Source organism: Malania oleifera, chromosome 9 (assembly GCF_029873635.1).
Source record: "Malania oleifera isolate guangnan ecotype guangnan chromosome 9, ASM2987363v1, whole genome shotgun sequence".
Lineage (NCBI taxonomy): Eukaryota > Viridiplantae > Streptophyta > Magnoliopsida > Santalales > Ximeniaceae > Malania > Malania oleifera.
In genome coordinates this window covers 84,988,023-85,008,187 of record NC_080425.1, presented here as the reverse complement: position 1 = coordinate 85,008,187, position 20,165 = coordinate 84,988,023, and the positions used below count along the sequence as shown (strand labels likewise).

Genomic DNA, 20,165 nt, shown 5'->3' with positions numbered 1-20,165 from the left:
AAACATCTTCCTCCGCCACAAAAAAAAAAAAAAAAGGCATTTACAGCAGTGTTGACTTCCAATCCCTCTGGATATCATGCAGCGAAATGCTCTTAAAACCCCCAAAAGAATAAGCCCAAAATGCAGAATAAAACAAAGCTTTCTCCCAAATCAAATGCATTGGAATCTTTTGATCTCTGTTTATCCTGGTGTTTATTTCAAGCCAAACAGTCTACAATACAGCAAAAATAACACAAAACCAAAACCTTTTCTTTTTTATCTTCCTTATGAAGCCCCAAAACTGTAACGATAGAAATCTTAAGTAGTCTCGAAGCAACCACAGCCTCACCACTACAGGAAAACAAATTATACCACAGTGCATTTGCCTTCCTTTCAAGCCAAACAGTCCGCAATATACCAAAAACAACACAAAACCAAAACTTTTTCTTCTTCCTTCTGAAGCCCCCAAACTACTGATATGAAATCGTAGGTAGTCTCAGAGCCACCCAATAACCACTGCTACAGGAAAACAAATTATTCCACAGTGCCCTTGCCACCTCACAGTGTTGGAATAAATGACAATTAGTCTCATTTCTCTTGCCACACATCAAAAAGACGTCAGGACAGAAAGCCTCATAAGGCCTCCTAATCTGAAGCAATTCATTTGTATTAACAAGAAGAGTCCCCAACCAAAGCCTACTACCCCCACTGGTTTTTGCGTATAAATGAATTCAGAACACTCAACAGCAAGTGAGCTCTTCTGTCTCTCTCTCATTGAGACTTCTGAAAAAATGGAAGTCCCAACTCCCAAGACAAAAGATTCCTCTCAGAAGAATAAAATTCAGAAATAGGAGCATCATGCACAGGTGAAGGTCTATACAATCGGGGCACGAGGCATACCAACGAAAAAAATATCCTCCCAAAAGCAAACCGTATCCCCAACACCAACAGAAAAACGAATGGGAAAGGAATAGCTAGATACCTGAGAGAAAAATTCTGAAGGCTTGCATGAGAACCAATTCCACTCCCCTTAGTATACTACCCATTCCATGAATACCATACTTACTCTTTATTACTTTGTTCTATAAGGAACCAAACTCTAAGCAGAATCCCCATAACCATTTGCCTATTAAAGAAATGTTTTTAGAAACCAATCTACCGATGCCCAGGCCTCCCAGAGGTTTTGGTCTATTAACTGCCTCCCAACTAACAAGATGATCCCTCTTATCCTCCCAATACCAGACCACAAAAATCTCTCATAAGTTTCTCTAAACTCCCTGCTACTTTCAAAGGAATTTAAAAAAGAGAGATAGTAAATAGAAATATTAGAGAGAAGCATGGATGAGAGTCATCATACCACCCAAGGTAATATAAGTCTTCCTCCACCCTTCCAGTCTCTTCCCTACCCCATCAAGCACCAGATCCCCAAAGGCAGTGGACAACGGATTGCCGCTATGAGGAAGGCCAAGATATGAAATGGGCCAAAGACAACAAATCGCAACCTGCAAGAGATCTAAAACCCTCTACCTCCCTACTACTCGACTTAATACCAGCCAAACCACTTTTAACCACATTAAATTCCAATTTTAGCAGTGTGGGTACCTTTGAAATTTCTTCTATACTATTCTCTAAAAAGAAAATAGTATCATCAGCAATTTGTAAGTGAGACACCTCCATATTATCCCTCCCTACGTGCAAACCACAAATCACCACATATTTCTAAGCATGGGACACAAGCCTACTTAAACATCTCACAACCCCTTATCCAAAAAAACTCCAATTCACCCTATCACAAGAGCTTGGGGAGAGATAGAGGACTTGGATTGGATGAGGGGTTGCTTGCCTAATGCTATTTTCTCAGCTATTGTGAATGGAGAACCTAAATCTTGAGAGGTCATAGACAAGGGGATTCATTATCTCCTTTTTTGTTTATTTTGGTTGTTAATGTTTTGTGTAGAGTGGTGGAGAGGGTGGTAGATAAGGGTTTATTTAAATGGCTAGAAGTGGGTAGTCTTCAGTTTGTCAATGATAACTTTTCTTTTTCCATTCATGATCATATAAATTTTGTTTTGAATATGACTCTACTTCAAATATTTACGAGGGTTTCTTGGCTTAACATGAATTTGGAGAAGAGGATTATTGCCATAGTAGTCAAAGGAGGTACAAAGGGTACTTGGAGCCGAGGCGTGAGGCGCGAGGCGAAGGCGCTTGCCTCACTAAGGTGAGGCACGCACAATTATTAAATTTGTGCACAATTCCTATTTGATGGGTAATTAATATATGAAAACACAGCAATAGTAACATTATAATTTAAAATGCCAAATATTCAATACCAAAACATAAACACACAGAAATTATGACAACTAGTACCAAGTTCTAAGTGAAACAAACATAATTCAACATAAGTAATTACACATGCAAGAGTTCAAGCTTCAAATTAGAAAGGAAATGAAATTAGAAGAAGAAGAAGAAGAAGAACCCTCTCGCTTGTTCAAAGGCTCTGGCGAAGGCTCTCTTGCTGGCAGAAGGCTCGAAGATTCAAATACGAAGGTCGTGCTGGTTCGAAGGCTTGAATCTCGAAGACAAAGGGCTCTTGCGAAAGCTTGAAGACCTGAAGGCTTGAATATGAAGATATTTTGTGCCGGTTCGAAGGCTTGAGGACGAAGATTGTGCTGGTTCGAAGGCTCGAACCTCGAAGACGAAGGGCTTTTGCGATGGCTCTCTTGCTGGTGAAGGCTTGAAGACGTGAACGCGAAGCCTGGACTGCTGGTTTCATGTTGGTTCAAAGGCTTGAAGACGAAGCCTAGACCTGCTGGTTTGAGTAGAAGACTTTGGCTAGGGCTAGGGCTAGGGCTAGTTTGAGTCTGGCTACGTTTTCTTTCTTAGAAGGTTAAAAAATAAATATGAAGTCAAAAGGTCAGATATCTGAGCCGCGACTCACTGTGCCTGGAGCCTCAGTGCGCCTGCCTGCACCTCTTGAAGGTCACCTCACCTCAACCCGGATGAGGCGCTAGCCTCATCGCCCCACTGTGCCTTGCACCTAGGCGCGCCCATGGTCTTAAAATTCCACGAAGTTGCTGAAATTTCTGTTGAAATTTCCGATTTCTGTCACACTCAAAATCGAAGTGATGATCGATTTCCATCTTACATAATTTCCATCGAAATCTCAACGAATCATCTGAAATTTATCAAAATCTCGAAATTTTAGTGAAACATGTCGAAATTTTAACTATACAATGAAATTTCGTTGAAATTCAAATGAGAGATTTAGGAGTGTAGTGAAATTTCTCTTTTAATTTATTTTATTTATTTCATCGAAACAAAAGATTACAAGTTCTTTTGAAATTATATGAAAAAATAAACTTACAGTAACATTGTGTTTAACCATTCATGTCTAAATTATCATTATTTGTATAATAAATAATATTTAAATAATTTATGAATTTCATTTGTATTAACTGAATATGTTTAATGTACATTATCTCACAAATATGTTTGATACAAATAATATTTTACAACTTTTCTACCTCATACAAAACATAGATGTATTTAATTTGTTATATATTAGTCCTTAAAACTTATATTATTATGTTTGTTAACCATTTCTAAAGTTTCACAAAGAATTCCATGCTTTACTACTAATTTCCGTTATTTTTTCAAAACGATATCGAAATTGACATTGAAATTGAAATTTCCATCGAAATTTCCATACTTTTGGAGCTTCGAAATTTGAGTCGAAATCGAAATTTAACACCTTGGGCGCGCCTTATATCAGCCATCAATTTGACAGCTAGTAGGTCTAAGATGTATGCTTTGTGAGCAGGGTGTAGTCTTTTGGCTTGGCCCTTGTCTTATCTAGGTGCCCTATTGGAGGTAATCCCTATGGTCTTGTGGGATCCAATGGTGAAGAGAGACTCTAAACATTCGGACAGGTGGAAAGGTGCATTATTTTATTTAGAGGATTGCATTACTCTTATCCAGGCTTGTCTCACTAGTATCACTCTTTATTACTCGTCTGTTTTTTGGATTCCGGTGTGGGTAGTTAGTAAAAGTGAGAAGGTCATGTGAGATTTCCTTTGGTCAAGGATTGGGGATAAGAGAGATCACCCTGTTAACTGGAAGACTGTTTGTAGGTCTAGGTTAAAGGGAGGTTTGGGCCTAGGTAAGTTGGTGTATAAAAACACTGCTCTTTTGTCTAAATGGTTATGGTGGTTTCCCTTAAAGGAGTCCTCTCTCTGGCATAGAGTCATTAAAAGTAAATTTGGTATGCATTTGAATTGTTCAAAATGTTACTTTAGGAATTAGATGTTCTTCTCAAACCCCATGGAAGCGTATTTCTTAGGTTTAACCCCTCTTTGTTCCTCATACTAAATTTTTCTTGCGTAATGGTTCTCATATTAGTTTTTGGGAAGACTTCCGGGTGGGTAATGCTACTTTATTATATTCTTTTCTTTGTCCTTATCGCTTGAGTTCAGGTCATAATGAGGTCATTTCCTTCTTTTTGATTTCTAAAGTTCATTCATTTCTTGGGACTTCCATTCCTGTAGATTTCTTAATGATAGAAAAATAGAGGAGTAGTCGCCCTAGTTGATTTTATTGGGGACTTGCTGTTCTTCCTTTGGGGTGGGTAGGCATTTTTGGCCTTTAGACACTTTGAGGGTTTATTCTTGCAAATCTTTTTGTGACTGCTTGATTTATGCTAATATTTCCTTTCCACTCCACAGATTTATTTGATTGTTTCTTCTTAATAGAGTTTAACACCAACAATCTGTTGCAGACTAGGAGACCTTCAAAGACACTTTCTATTGATATATGTTTTCTTTGTCGTGATAGTTCAGAAATAGCGCCTCATTTGTTTTTTGCACTTGCTTGGAATATATGGTATAAGCTTTTTGGGCTTTTGGGAGAAAATTGGGTTTGCCCGAAGTCAATGGAGGATGTGTTGGCCATTTCTTTTGCTTGTTTTGGTCAAGGGAAATATGCTCATGTTTTTCATGTTTTGTGGATGTGTGTGGTTTTTGCAGTTTTGTGGCATTTATGGATTGAAAGAAATGCTCGTATTTTCAGTGAACAAAAAAGCTCAACAAATCTTTGTTACTGGAGAATATTCATTATTCAGCCCCCACTTTGGTGTGCTTCTGCTGGATTTTTTGAAGGAGTGAGATTTTCAGATATTGAACAGGATTGGCAGGCTTTGTTAGTCTGATTATTTGAGTCCTGTCTTATTTTTATTTTCTCTTTTTTCTTTCTTCTGCTTTGGAGGATTTATTGTTCTATTTCTTGTACATTCTTCTTTCTCTAATAAAGTCATCCCCTTCTTCTATCAAAGGAAAAAAAAAAAAACAATCACAACCACCATGAACAAGAAAGGAGATAACAGGATCCCCTTGTCTTAGCCCCCTGGACGTCTCAAACCACTCCCTAGGCTTTGCATTAATAATCACTGGCAAGTTATCCAATTGAAGGCAACCTTTGACCCATTTACAGCATAAGAACCTAAAGCCCTTGTTAACCATCACCTCATCCAAGAATCCCCAATTAACCATATCGTAAGCTTTCTCAGAACCTAATTTGAAAATAATGCCCTATATACCTCTCCTTTCAACATTCTCTACTATATTAGCTACCAAAACTGCATTTAGTATCTCCCTATCTAACAAAAGTGGACTGGGCTATGAAATAGTTTCCCCCAACACCTCCCTAAGTCTCCTCAACAAGTCTTTAGTAAGAATCTTATAGCTGCTAGTGACTAAACTAATCGGTCTATAATGGCTCACCTTCATCAACCTCTCTTTTTTGAAAATGAATGCAATAAAAGAGGAATTAATGCTCTTATACACTACATTTTTATAAACCTCCCCCAAAAAACCTATTACATCATCCTTCAAAACATCCAACTATCCTGGAAAAAAATGTTAAGGTAAAACCTTCCGGTCTTGGAACTTTATCCCTATCCATTTCCATCAAACGGCCTCTCAAGCCATTTAGAAGACTCTTCCCCAATGAGTTCCAATCAAGCCCCTCCACCATCAACCTATTCCCAAATCCTCAAAGGAATTTGTAAAAATTAGTAAACCTTTCCTAAAGAAAGGTTAAAGAGAAACATGCGCACACTGCAAAAGAAAAAAGAAGGGAAGGGGGGGTGAATAAGCAGCAGGGCTAATTACCAAAACCTATACTGCTCCACAATTCAGGCTGGGACTTGAGCTTTATGGAGAATATTGTATGACCAGAAGGAATTACACTCCATTTAAGAATGTCAACCCAAAAACAAGAGTACCAAAAAAATTATACTCCAAAATGGTAGTGTCCTGAATAGAGAATTCATTAAAAAATATAAAATAAAATCCAAAAATATACACTATATAGATATAAAAATTATAAAACATAATGGGTACAATGGCTTGATCAATGTTGAATGCTTCAAAAATGGAACAGCAATTTAGCAAAAATGATGATGCTGAAAAATGTTTTAAGAGTACCAAATTATCCATGTTAAGTGCTTCAAAATTGGATTCATCACATATTATGACAAAAACTACCTAAAACATAACTCTTAAGGGTACCCAACTATTCTTGGGACACTAAAAAAATATAAAGAAAAGAATGCAAAAACAAGAAATATTTTTTTCACGTTTCTACCAGGCAATAGGCATTAGAGAGAAAAATAGACATGTAACAGGTTGATCTAAAAAAAACCAAAAACTGTAGGGCATATGAAACTAAATATTAGTGACACCTTTAATTGTTCCAGAAGAAAAGACAAACACCTCTTGCGCAACTCTCCAACATCTCTCTTAGAAATAGCAGTTCCTGAAATAATGGAAGGAAAAATAAAAAAGGAAAGGAAAGGTCAAAACTGACAAAATAGATCCAATTAGAAGAAGAGTCCTGCATGAATCAAAATATATTACACCAAAAAACAGCAAACAATACAAATTAGAGCATATCATATGTAAAAGCTTGCTTCATTCAAATTATACAGTGGGCATATCGACTAAAACGTGCATCAAGCCACATATATATTCGCACGAGAATATATATATATATATATATGATTTCAGAATATTATATATCAAAGTGTTCTGGCATTTCCATTTTATTCTGTAGACTGTTAGGTCCACAAAATATGCATCAGTACTCAAACATGAGGGCCCACAAAATCAATTAATAGTGCTATTGCATAAGCACATAAATGAGCTCAGCTGAAGGCGAACCTTGACTCAACGGCAAGGCTGTTTAATCCAACCCAAAAGGTAAGAGGTTCCAATTACTGAAACAGTCTCTACAAGCATTGAAGTAAGATATATACAACTTACCCTGCCTAAACTGATGGCATGGGAGCCCTGTGCACTGGGTATTACTACTACTACAGACATGAACTCAACTCAAATAAGCATTAGTTCCAAACAATTAAAATATGCAAGATATATTTTGCATAATGATAATCGTTGGAAGTAACATCTAAAAACATTTAGAGCTAAACCTAATAGAATATATAATAAAAAGGCAAACGAAAAATAATATGGCAAACCCAAAATAGTAAGATAATACACAACAGTCTGTCAACATCAAGGACTTGAGTAGGTAATATTAACTCTTGCATTAGCATCCCATCAGTTTTGGTAGAAGTCCAAATTTACTACGAACTACCTTGTGCAAAAAGAGAGCTTGGTTTCAAGGGAGAACTACATAACCACCTAAGAAATGTTTCTAGACACCAAACTATCTAGACCAAAACTCCCCTCCCTTTTAGACCTACTTAATGCATACATACATACATACATCATATAGCAGGAGATCCTTCAACCTACAAGAAGGAAAAATATAATTATGAAGGGTTCTTCAGTCACAGATAAACTTAAAACCCATAAGGTATATAGGCAGTCCTCAAATATGTCGAACTTCCTCATATGCATATTTAAGACAAATTACAAGAAAAGAGAAGGATCGTGTTTTGAATGGTTATAGGCAATATGGCAACAAAATTAGCAAGAATGTACCTAAACTAAGTCCGTCAAGCAAAACCATGAACACGCCATGCAGGAATGCAGATTTCGGCTCTAAACACTTCTCATTCAAATTAATAAAATCCACCCATGAAAGTAGATCCCTCACAGTTAGAACTCTCCCAACTTGTAACTGATTGAACCACTGCATGAAGAAAATATTAAGTTAACCCCTGAATAAGATTGCAGCCCAACAAAAGCAGATACAATGAAATCAAGCAAAGATTAACAAAACATAACACATTGATTGCTTTTATTTTTAAAAAGTTGTAATAATAATAAACAGAAGGTATAAACTCAACGTACCAATTAGTTATACTCAAACATAGAATATGCAGACACCAACAAGAGAGGAAAGGACAAAAATTAAAAGAAAAAGAAAAAGAAGATAATGAATTTCTGGAAGAAGCAACTGCAGAACCAAAAAACAAAAACCCAAAACAGTCTCTTGAGATTTTTGACTAAATGAATGACCTAACACAAAAATAGGTCTCTCCCTCTATTTATATTACATACCAAATACATTCTAATGACCATAAATATCCTTACTAACTCTCACTAGTTAACATAACACTAAGACACTTCATAATACTAAAAGATTAAAATAACCATAAACATTCCCCCTCAAGCTAGAGTATAGATATCATATGCTCCTAGCTGGTTACAAATAAATTTAACACGAGCAGGATATGTCAGCTATTTCCATGACAAGTTTTGGTAGGAGTAGAGATGGCCTGGCACTGTGGAGATGTGGGATTTTTGCAGTTCAGTGGTGGTTGGTTGTAGGGGTGAGCAAACAGTCAGTTTAGCCAAATTCAGTTAATTAACCGAATTAACCGAAATTTTCAGTTAATGAATGCTGTTAACCGAACCGACCAAACCGCTGAGCCTCACCGAACCGAACCTGACCAAATTACCTTTTCGGGTAATTCAGTTAACCAAATTTAACCGAATTAATTAACTAATTGAAGTTTGGAATAGAAAATAAGTTATATTTTGTCATGTAATTGGAGCTTAATCACAGTATTTAAGGAGCAAGGATCAGATTTAATAATAAACAAATAAATATCACAGGGAAGGGAATAGTTAATTGGGAAGCTGGGAGAAGAGAGGACAATCAACTTTTTTTGAAAAAAAAAAAGTTATCATTGTTTTACCAGAAGATATTTTTACAAGATTTTTACCATTGCTGTATTGTATAAGATAGCTTCACTAAAATTTTTATTCATATCTCATGCATGTTTTACATTAGAATTGGAACCCCACAAGTGTCCAGTCCACTCCAGCTTGCACTGCTCTGTCTCTCTGCAGTGTTCACTTCCAGTTTTGAACTTTTAAATGAGCCCCATCTCCAGTTATGAATTTCAATCCGATCCTCTCATGGCCACCCATATCCCTTACTCTTCGTTACCCAGTTCCAAGTGTGTTTCTCTGTGGCACTTCATCAGCAAGCACAGATCCAAGGAGCTCCCACCTTTAACAAATAAAAATATACTAATTTATATTTAAATTTTAATTAATTATTAAATCGGTTAATCGGTTTACCGAATTAACATTTCCTATTCACCGAACCGAAACCCGATTCACTGAACTTTAATGAAGCATAACCGAACCGACCGAACCGATTTTTTTAACCGAACCAAACCGACCAATTTCGGTCGGTTAATTTGGTTAATTCGAGTTTCCCTGAATTATGCTCACCCCTAGTTGGTTGGAACAAAATCAACATCTCTGCAGGAAGAAGACGATGTGTTCTTTGCTTTGGGACATGATTCATCATTTGGCTTCACTTTAGTATTTTGCACGTGGTTGTTTTGAAGGGGCGCATTATTCAAATCTATAGCAAGATAACAAGACCGCTATTTTGATTGTAGCTTTTTATGTTTATGTTCTCTTTTCTTCATAGAGAAATTTCTTGTTCTCCTTCTTGTACATTCTTTCTTCTTTAACAAAATATTTTATTTTTCATACAAAGGAGATGAAAGACCACTCTAGAGTCGAAGAATGCCCAATTGCCACTTCAACACCCACTGAACAAGAAAATGAGCAAGTTTCCCTAAGGGCAGCAGAAAAAGACCAGGAATTTTACTGAGGCAAGTAAGGGCCACACACCAGACAATTTAAAATTTCAATTGGGCAGACCACACCTTAGACAACGCCTTGAGAACCACAAGTGCGTCTCCTTCCAGATTGATCCTATCCCAACCAAAAGATGCTGCATGCTCAGCGACCAACATAGAAGCAATGGCTTCACCTTGGTGACCTTCAGAGTGATTGGCAATTTCTGTTTTGAGTTTGGCTTTGCTTCATTGAATTATTTTATGTTTCTAATATCCATTTTGATCAGACTTTTGGTACTAAAAAAAGGGGCAGCACAGCATACAAACCTCCCGCATAGGCAGGGTCCAAGGAAGCAGCAATCCACAATGAGTCCACAGTACATAGCCTTAACTTGCATTTTTGAGCAAGTGTTGTTTCCACGCCTCAAACCTGTAACCTCCAGGTCACGCAGTGACTTCTGGTACTCTGTTTTGTATATTCCTTTTTTTTCTAATACAATTCTGTTTTCCTCATAAAATTTAAAAAGGAAAAAAAAAAAATCTGTACGACATCTATCAGGATGCAGAAATTTTTCTGAGTTCAAAAATTCTGAAAAATTTCTGGAGACCTATCACAAAACATAACTATATTTTGAACAAATTTTATGATAGACTAGAAGTTCTAGGCCGTGTGGCTTAAAATAGATGTAGATAACATACCAAAACTAACTAAATTAACAATTGCCCGTGGAAGTATAAGCATTCTCTTCCGATCAAATACACCCTGCAGACATCAAACAGCCCGCACCTCCTCAAAGCCCATCCATCTCTACTTCTCCCAAAACCTCTAAATGAGATGGGTAACAAATCTTCTACCTACTCCGGACAAACCCACACACACATATTGCAATGGCAGCAGTTCCTTCAATCTCCCCAGACCTATCTTGAGATGCCACCCCCTCTCATTTCTCTCTGCCTCTATCCTCCCAGCTATTTATTGTACATAGGCTCTCAGCAATTCCAAAATCTATGATCGAGGACTTCTGTCAAGTAACACTCCTGACGAGGGCAAGTCCTTCAGTCTGCAATGGAAAAGGCTCAACAACACATTCACGTTTTTTTGGTTGGAGAAAAATCCTGAGTCAATTGATGGACTAGGTCTCCTACGTGACTGCCCATTGGTTTTTCTGGATATGTTGTTGCCTTCTGTGCTTGTAGCAATTTTCTAGAAAGAAGAAATTTTGGAAATTTTGCTATTAGGTGATGCTCCCGCCAACAAGAAGTGGAAAATTTTTGGAGCTAGGGTGGAGTAAGGGAAAAGAGCATTCATTTTTCATTCCTAGGGGAGGGACAGGTTCACTTCAGTGAGAGTCTGCTGTGGCTTTGAATTCATTGTAAATATAGCATACTTAACAGGTCATGAAGCAGGTTGGTGTTCATGCCAGATATGAAGAAGGGAGTTGGTCAGAACAATGCAGTGAAGGGAGTGTTTGTTTCATTATCTTCTAAAAATGGTGATCTCTGTATTAATTGTGATTTGATGCTGTCCGCTTGCAAGGATCAGGTTATGGAGAGAGATGGCCAGCGGCAAGGATTTCATGGTGCAGCAGGGTAGGTGTAGTAGATTTGAACAGCTCCTCCGGATTGAGCCAATTGATGAATAAGGCTAACCCATTTTCAGCCAAGGCTCATCAAGTACCTAATATGTGTTACAGGGAACGGGTGTATAGACCCAAAAAAACTCAGGTAATGCCATTCCGGAGAATTTTTTTTAAAGCAGACCCATGAATCAATTAACATAGATAATGAAAGATGTCTGCTTATACAAGAAGGTATTACAACTGATTGCAGGTGTTTGTAAACAGCCGGCAGGCTGGCAATGCAGTTGGGGCGGTTGGTTTCTCATCATATGGCATCACCCCCCTTCTCCAGTGAAAGGCATCACTCCAGTAAGATCCGTCTCAGCTCAAATGCATGGTATAAATGGAACAGAACCTCATCACCCTCAATGGTTAGAGAAGGACAGAAACATTAAAAGCCAAGATCTTATTGTGGGTCTAAAGGCATATAAAGCAGCACATTTAACTGCTTGTACTAACAAGCCCAACGCATATTTTGACGAACTAATTGATGATGTTGGGTTGTCGTCTTATCACATTCATGTAAAGGGTATCTTTGTAGTGAACGGAGCCAAGAACAAAACGAAAATAATACTGATGAATCATGTAGCCGCTGTGTCAATGAAGCAACAGCACACACTAGGGATGAAAAAATAAGCCTCACTGTGATGAACAGCAAGCTGCTCATGATGGGACTGCTAGCATTTATACTCACCAAGTGGCAATGCACACAGGAATTGAGTCGCAAAAAGTTTTATATGGGAACAACTTAATTTTGATACATGAACAAAAGTGATAGCACTGGAAGCTTTTCTATTGTGAAGTCCTAATTGGTCCCGGTTGAGATTGGAGGAGAAGGTATGGAGGAGATCAATTCAGAGCAAAAACATACGTGGCAAAGAGTCTGAAGAGTCGATGATGAGAGTGATTTTGATAGTGAATTTTTGAGAGACAGAAAGAAAGAGAGTTGGTTATTATTGGATGTGTTTCTTCGACGGTATGGACGTGCACCAGCCAGCTCCTTTGCAAGGTTTAGATGGTACACTATAGCTTTCAAGATTATGAAGTGGCTAAATAATTGCAGGTTAATGATCACAGTAAGCGATTATTTTGTGGTGCAATGTGAACTACAGGGAGTGCAAAGTCAAAATCAACATGTTTGGAAAATCTTATAATTTTAATATTATTCAAAATGTTCATATTCCCACAAAATTTTCGCAATAGTAATTTATTAGGTAGTAATATAGTAGATTCTAGAGTTATTATCCTACTAGTATTTTTGCTTATTTTATTTGCATGAACCCAAGCATATTAAACCTGTATATGACTGTAATTTGTAAGAGATTTTAGTTGGAGTCCAATTTATGCATTCATTGAGATATTAGGGTTTACTACTTGAATATGAGGGCTTACGTCCACCATCAATTTGCCAATACCTGCCTCTCCAATAATGGACTTTAATGGGAAGGACATTGAAGTTAACAATTGCTTGATTAGATGGGTTTGTAGTTATTTGAACACAGAGTTCAAGTAGTTTGGCTGGATTGTGGGAAGAATAAAGCTCAGAACAGAGAAAAGTGAGTTTCGTATTTTTGAAGTGCTAAATAAATTATGATAGGAAAGGTTGAAGGTTCTCTCTTATTTTTGTTTCATTTTCTGTTTTTTTTATTTTGAAGTCTTCTTGTCCTCCTTCCATCCATTTATTTCCCTCTTAATAAATTTCTTTTGCTACCTACAAAATTATAAATTTCAAAATAAAATAAAAGTGACAAAGAGAAGCTGAGCCAAAACCTACCCCCCAGAAGTGTAGCATAGGATCCACAAGGCATAATAGCTCTGGTCTCAAAAATCTACATAAATAAAAAATTAAGTAATTGTTACACGGAACAAGAGCAGCTTGCTACCAGAACATGCTATGAAATACTCACATACCTCTGCTGAGCAATGCTTCTAAGCTCTTCTAGGTCAGTAACAGCAGGAACCCATATCTCAGTGAAACGATTTCTTAGAGCTGGAGATAATTCTTTCTTACCATAATCACCACCAGGATTCATTGTCGCAAGAACAAAAAAGTTAGGATGTGCAGCTATTTTTTCCAAATCAGACCCACCTTTCTCAGCCAAAGACTGCAGGAGAGGAAAAATATTAGAAGCCTTCCTTATAGAATAGAAAAAGATATTAACATGGAAAATCTTCAACCAAAAAAGTCAAATAAGAACATGAAACATCAAGAGACCATATGACAAAAGAAATATGTAGACAAGTACAACAACGACTCCTTCTCCAACTTCTTGAAAAAAGCCTAATTCAGAATCTCAATCTCAATCTCAATCAATTCTAGGATGGCCCATACAGAAATTTTTTTATTGTTCCCATGATTAAAAATGAATTGTGTATACATGTCTGCACTTGGGTGTGCATGTATAAATAAATAAATAAATATATAGTGTTAAAGAAGAGCTCGTTTCGTTAAATATTCAAAAAAAAAAAAGAGGAGTTTCCACGTTGTTGTTTTTGAAAATGAAAACAAAGGAATTGTATAATGTATATTTTGTACTCAAAAAACACGTTTGAATATCTGTTTTTGAAATTGATCCCACAAATGAAAACAGTGAAACTTCGTTCAGTTACAGTTGATCCAATTGACAACTTGTTGATGAAGTAGTAATAATTATTATTATCATTAGTACTATTATGACCAGTATTACTATTATGATCGAAAAACAGGTTATCCCTATACCCATGCCTTTATTCCATCCGGAAAACTATATCCAAAAATCATTTCAGAAAACCTGCATCTTTTAATGGTGTTTTGATACATCTCCCTGTTTAGGATTCCCTCAATAGCCAAATTGCTAGAGGTTTATGCATGATTTCTGATTTCCTTTGTTCAGGATCCAGGGAGGATAAGAGAGACCACCTAGTCAGCTGGGATGCAGTCAACAGACCTAAGTCTGGGGGGTTTGGGCATCAGGAATGTGATATCCAAAAACACCTCCATTATAGGCAAATGGCTTTCAAGGTTCCTCTCTAAGTTGACTACCTATGGCATAAGAAGGTGATTAAGAGCAAGTATGGAATCAACCAGAATGGGTGGAAGACGAGAAGCAGTGGCATTACCTCTCACGTGTGCCCTTGGAAATTTCTGTCCCAGGTAGCTTGTCTTTTCTTTCCTCTTCTTTGGTTTAAAGTGGGTAATGGCTAAAAAGTTCTCTTTGGAAGGGGTGTGTGACCGGGGAGTCTTCATTGAAGTTGAAATTTCTCCGTTTATTCAAGCTCTCATTGCTTCACAATGCTTATCTTCTTAAGGGGGGGGAGGGGAGGTGTCCTCCTTGGGATTTCCATTCTTTAGGAATCTCAATGAAAGAGAGGCCAAAGAGCTCACTATTGTTGGTCCATCATGTTCCTACCATTCATGAGGACAGAAGTTTGTGGGAGGGTGATCCATTGTGTACATTCACTTCTAAATCCTTTCTATCTCACCTTTAAAACTTCCCTCACCCAACCTTTATACTTGGAACCATTCTTTGGAGGGCTAAGGTCCCAGGGAAGATTCAAGCTTTTGGTTGGAGCGTGATCCTGGAAAGGATTAACACGCAGAATTTGCTTTAGAGGAGAAGGCTCCATAGAGCTCAGTCCTAACATGTGCCTCATGTGTTATTTAAGCAATGAAACAAATGCCCAGCTTTTTTAGCATTGCAGGGTGTCAGAACTTTCCAATGCCCTTATTTCTCTTGCAGTAGAATAGTGGGTGGCCCCAAGAAAGGTGTGGAACTTGTTATTGGTCAAATTACAGAGTTTTAGAAAGAATAGAAATGGAAGAGATCTATGGTTTGCAGCAGTTTTCGCCATCCTTTAGACCCTCTGGATTGAGAGGAATGCTAGGATTTTTAGAGGTCGTTCAACCTGTCCATGGTTACTTTGGGGATAGAACAACTTTTCGAGCATCCATTTGTGTGCACTCTCTTGGTTTTTTTCCCAGCGATTATCACAGTCTAACCTCACAAGAGATTGGAAGGCAGCACTCTAGCAATTGATACTTGTACCGTTGTTCCCGGTTCCTTCAGCAGCTCATAGTTTTTTTTTTTTTTTAATCTTTTGTTATCCAAGTAGGGCTCCATGTCCTCTATTTTGTACTCTATTTATTGTTTAATAAAATTTTCTTTGATTAAAAATAATAAATAAATAAATAAAGAGCAGTTCTAAAGACACTTAACCAAATGCAATTTTTTGTGTTTTATTTGTATCTTGTGCTTTCAGATACGGAAAACTGTATCCGAAACCTTAACCAAACAGGCACTCTCCACATGGAGATAGTTTTCAGTTTTACAAATTTTACCTTTTTAGGGTCCTCAAGAAATGTATTGTTGGGTCTCCATTTCCACTTTTTTTTAAAACATGATCCCATGAAACATGATTAGCAACACACTATTAGATTCCTAGTTTGTTCAGAAATATTAAGCAACATTAATATGTTCCCAGAGGTAAATTACATTTACCTTATTTTGTTTTGGCTCTTTTTGTCATAAAGAAAATTCATATTCAAACATTTGTCATATTTTATTTTATTCTGTAAAATAGCATATTAACTATTTCCCTCATTTGATGAAACAGAACGGCGATGTCAATGTGAGTTTATATGAACATATAACTTTAACAAATTTATCATACCACCACAAGCCCAAAAGATAGCTACTGCGACACACTCACCAGTTTTCTTTCTGGCTCCAAGACACTGTTCAATCGTTCCAGCACACTGTCGTCAGCTAAAGAAATTTCATCCACCAGAAAAAGATTGCCCTCTTTCATTGCTTGTACCAGAGGACCATCTTGCCACGTAAAAATGGTTTGCCATTGCTGGCTCAGCTGAACTAAGTCCAGCTTCAATTGCTCAAAGGTTTTGAGATCTTCTAAAGTGACATCAGAACATGAGAACAGACCCTTTCTGTAACTATTTATAATTAGAGACAGCTGATTAAGGGTTGAAGGAGCCTGACCAATATCTGGAGAAATTATCTACAGCCAAAAAAGTGCAGGAGATTATACATTTTCCGCTCAAAGAAATATTACAAGAGATAGTAGGTGAAGTAGTTTTGACTTTACTGTATGAGACAAAGAATCAAAAAGAACATACAGTATCCCCAGGAAAGTATTTAAAAGTCTTCGACATCATAACTTGCTCAATTAAATACTTGAATTTCGAAGTTAATTGCGATCTCTCTCTGATAGGATAGAAGCCCTGTCAACATTAAATAAATAATTCATAAAATAAACTTTTCACAACAGGCAACAACAGCCAATGCTCATAAAAATTGTAATTTGGACATAAATTTATGAAGAACCAGAAACAAACATATAGGATTACAGACCCCCAGGAAATCAGATGTTTCTGTGTACTGATGGCAATTCAATATGTGTAATTTTGACCCCAATATAATACTAAGCAGCTGACAAACAGTAGTCTTCCCACCACCAGTTTCACCAACAAGAAGGACAGGTTCACGCAACTTGTAGCAACGCTCAACAAGATAGTACAACCTCCACATACTTTTCGTCCAGATGATACTGCAATGAACCATACCACGCAGAGAATAATTTTAAATATATACATAAAAATGTTAAATGCAAAAAATAATCCATAAAGAAATTCCATACTTTCCGATATTTTCCGAAACTCCCGAGTATCTGCACATGCTAAAAATAGAATCTCCTCCAGCTGATTCCTAAACAAAAAACAGAAACACTTAATAATTTCCACAGAAAAAAAAGACTACAAATTGGTATGATGTTCCAAATTTCAAACTAACTTTAAAAAGAAGAGTCAACTAGTCAAATATTTAAATACAAGAAAAACGAATATATCACAAGCAAACAGTGAGCTAACACTGTTTTAGATCACCATCACTCAACTATGATGCAGAAGCGTATATAAGCCAAAAATCAAGTTCACAGATTCTCATATTTCTTTCCTAAGTAGCATTTGCCAATAAGAATAAAATAAACAGGAACTACCCCTCCCAAAATGAAATTAGCACAACAAAAAAGATAAATACAACCACTGTAAGAAGTTATGTACCAAACAAGCCCAGGTAACAAGGAACTGGCCCATTAATGTGTTCAGCAAATGCATGCATCCATGCCAATGCATTCAACATGACACAAAACTGCTAAAATGTTTTAATATTAGCAAGAGAAGCACATCCCTGGGTACTTCAGAGAAATATGCAAAATTACCAATGCCCCGCCCTCTCCCACCCCCAAAGAAAGAAGAAACACTAAAAAATTTTACATGTCAAAACAGGGGTTACTCGACAATATGACAACAGTTCCACTCATACAATAACAACAAACCAAACCTTAAGTCCCACAAGGCGGAGTCAACTACAGTTCCAGTTGTACAATATACAAGCGGATTAAATCCCTAAAAAATATTACTTAAAAGGAGAGAGAGAAGAAAAAAAAAAAGCACTGTCTAGTGCACAATGCTTGCACTTATACAAAGGTTTAGGGGGATTATGATGAAGGCAGTTGAGCTATTCGTAGTTCAACCTTCACATGAGATTCTTTTCCTTTGTATATATAAGAAGAAATTTATCAAAGATGAGAGAGGGAACAAAAACAGGACAAGAAAACGGGGATAAGACAGCCTTTTTTTTTTTTTTCTTAATGACCGCAATCGGATGGCCCAGGCCATTCAGACTAAGGTGACCTGGCCAAGCCCCAGGCAGGGGATCCCCCTTTATTCATGTCCTTCCTCCAGGTAAGTGAGACGGGGTTCAAACCCTAAGCAAAATATGCAATGTCTCATGCCTTGCTACAAGGACGGCCCGCAGGGGTGGATAAGACATCCTTCCAATCACCAAAGAAAAAAGTAAAAGCAAGGAGGCAAATGGTACAATGAAGCTTTATAATCCCAATGGACATCAGTAAAGTGCAGCCCTCTAAAACCCTGGCAGCAAAAGCCCACAAAGAAGCAAGGAAAACTATTTTAGCACAAGGCAAGCAGAAAGGAAAGAAGCAACCCTTGAACATCCAGGAATTGTTCTCCAACCAAAGTCACCGAATCATAGCAAATACTGCACAGCTCTACAAAATCCCCAGCTACTTATCCCCCAGTGACTCCTAAACATGCAAGTTGAAAACCAACCAGAGAATCTGCCACCCACTGCACTCCTAACAAAACCAAAAAGTGGGTTCCACATAGTCCACACAGTAGAGCATTGCAGAAAATGATGAGAATCTAATTCACCATTATTATGACACGTCAAGCATCAGGAAATAATGCCTTACAAAGCCATCTTACTTTAATAGCTTGTTGGTGTTAGCTCTATTAAGGCATGCCAAGTAAACGATGGCCTTCACATTAGAAGGAACTTAAGCACTCCAAATATGGCCAAAAAGAAATAAAAGATAGAGACTGAATCAGAAGAAAAGAAATATTTGCAAGAACAGACTCATGAACTATCCAAAACCCGAATCCTATAATCAACTCTAATTTAGCATCCCAACCAATGTCCACAAAACCAATTCTACTCTTTATCACTCAGTGCCAAAGGAAATTAATCACCCCAGGAAAATGACATAACCATTTTTTCCCCGCAGCAGTGTTCCAAAATATGAAATTACCAAGACCCAGAAGACCTGCCCCGTTCACACTTCGACGTACAAACAACCTCCAAATCATGGTTTTAAATCACAGTAGCGGATAGCATAACATAATGGTAACGAGTGTACTGGGAAGCGGGAGTAGCGGATGTTACATAACAGGAAGCGGATGTAACAGCCATGAATTTTTTCAAGCACACACAACCTTTTGCATATTAGCGTACTTGCATGTTTTAAGCTTTTAACCCTTCTTAGAGAGAGTTTTAGTGTATTTTGGATCCTTTAGTTCAACTAACAAAGTTACATGGTAAGGGCAACAAGTTTACATTTGTTTTAAACCACCATTGATAGAAAAAGTACGTGTGCGCGAATATTTATACTTCTCATTTTTCTAATCTATGATAAATTTTTATGCGTGCTAAATTAATTAATAAAACAAATTATATTATACACTCCATTAATCTATTCGACACATAAGACATAAGAATAATACAAATATAAAATAACTAGAAAAGAAGGAAGGTTGAAGTTGAAAAAATATAACATAAATATCAAATTACTAATACTATCAAAATCAAATTATTTCCTAACAAGTTAGTATTTTCAAATTGTTAATTAATGCATCTCTTATGAGTATTTAAAGAAATAGTAGATTTTGTATCATTGTCATCCTCATTATAATCTTTTCCCCATCTCGCCACATGGTAATTGAGAATGATTTATGAAAGAGAGGGAAAAAAGGTGAATAAAAAGTATAAAATAAAATAAATTTTTTGGTGAAACAGTCCTATAATGGTTACATAACGGCCGTAGCGGCCTTTACATAACAGTCATGGACCATAACAGCCGCTACAGCCATGATTTTTCTTCCCACCGATTTCGCGCTGTGTAATGGTATCAGTAACCCAAAAAAC

At 37.1% G+C, this 20,165-nt stretch overlaps 1 protein-coding gene across 4 annotated transcripts in view; it reads right to left on the bottom strand.

Annotated features, from left to right (window-relative positions):
• LOC131164562 (midasin) overlaps nucleotides 1-20,165 on the bottom strand; it is a 99,692-nt gene that overhangs the window by 39,355 nt on the left and 40,172 nt on the right. For all 4 annotated transcript variants that reach the window (XM_058121841.1, XM_058121843.1, XM_058121842.1 and 1 more), the window contains 8 exons: nucleotides 17,302-17,369; nucleotides 17,016-17,211; nucleotides 16,781-16,885; nucleotides 16,357-16,662; nucleotides 13,579-13,772; nucleotides 13,442-13,496; nucleotides 7,983-8,133; nucleotides 6,719-6,792 (listed from right to left, as the gene is read on the bottom strand). In XM_058121841.1, the coding sequence (XP_057977824.1) occupies nucleotides 6,719-6,792; nucleotides 7,983-8,133; nucleotides 13,442-13,496; nucleotides 13,579-13,772; nucleotides 16,357-16,662; nucleotides 16,781-16,885; nucleotides 17,016-17,211; nucleotides 17,302-17,369 (1,149 nt within the window). The remainder of the gene's footprint in view (nucleotides 1-6,718; nucleotides 6,793-7,982; nucleotides 8,134-13,441; nucleotides 13,497-13,578; nucleotides 13,773-16,356; nucleotides 16,663-16,780; nucleotides 16,886-17,015; nucleotides 17,212-17,301; nucleotides 17,370-20,165) is intronic.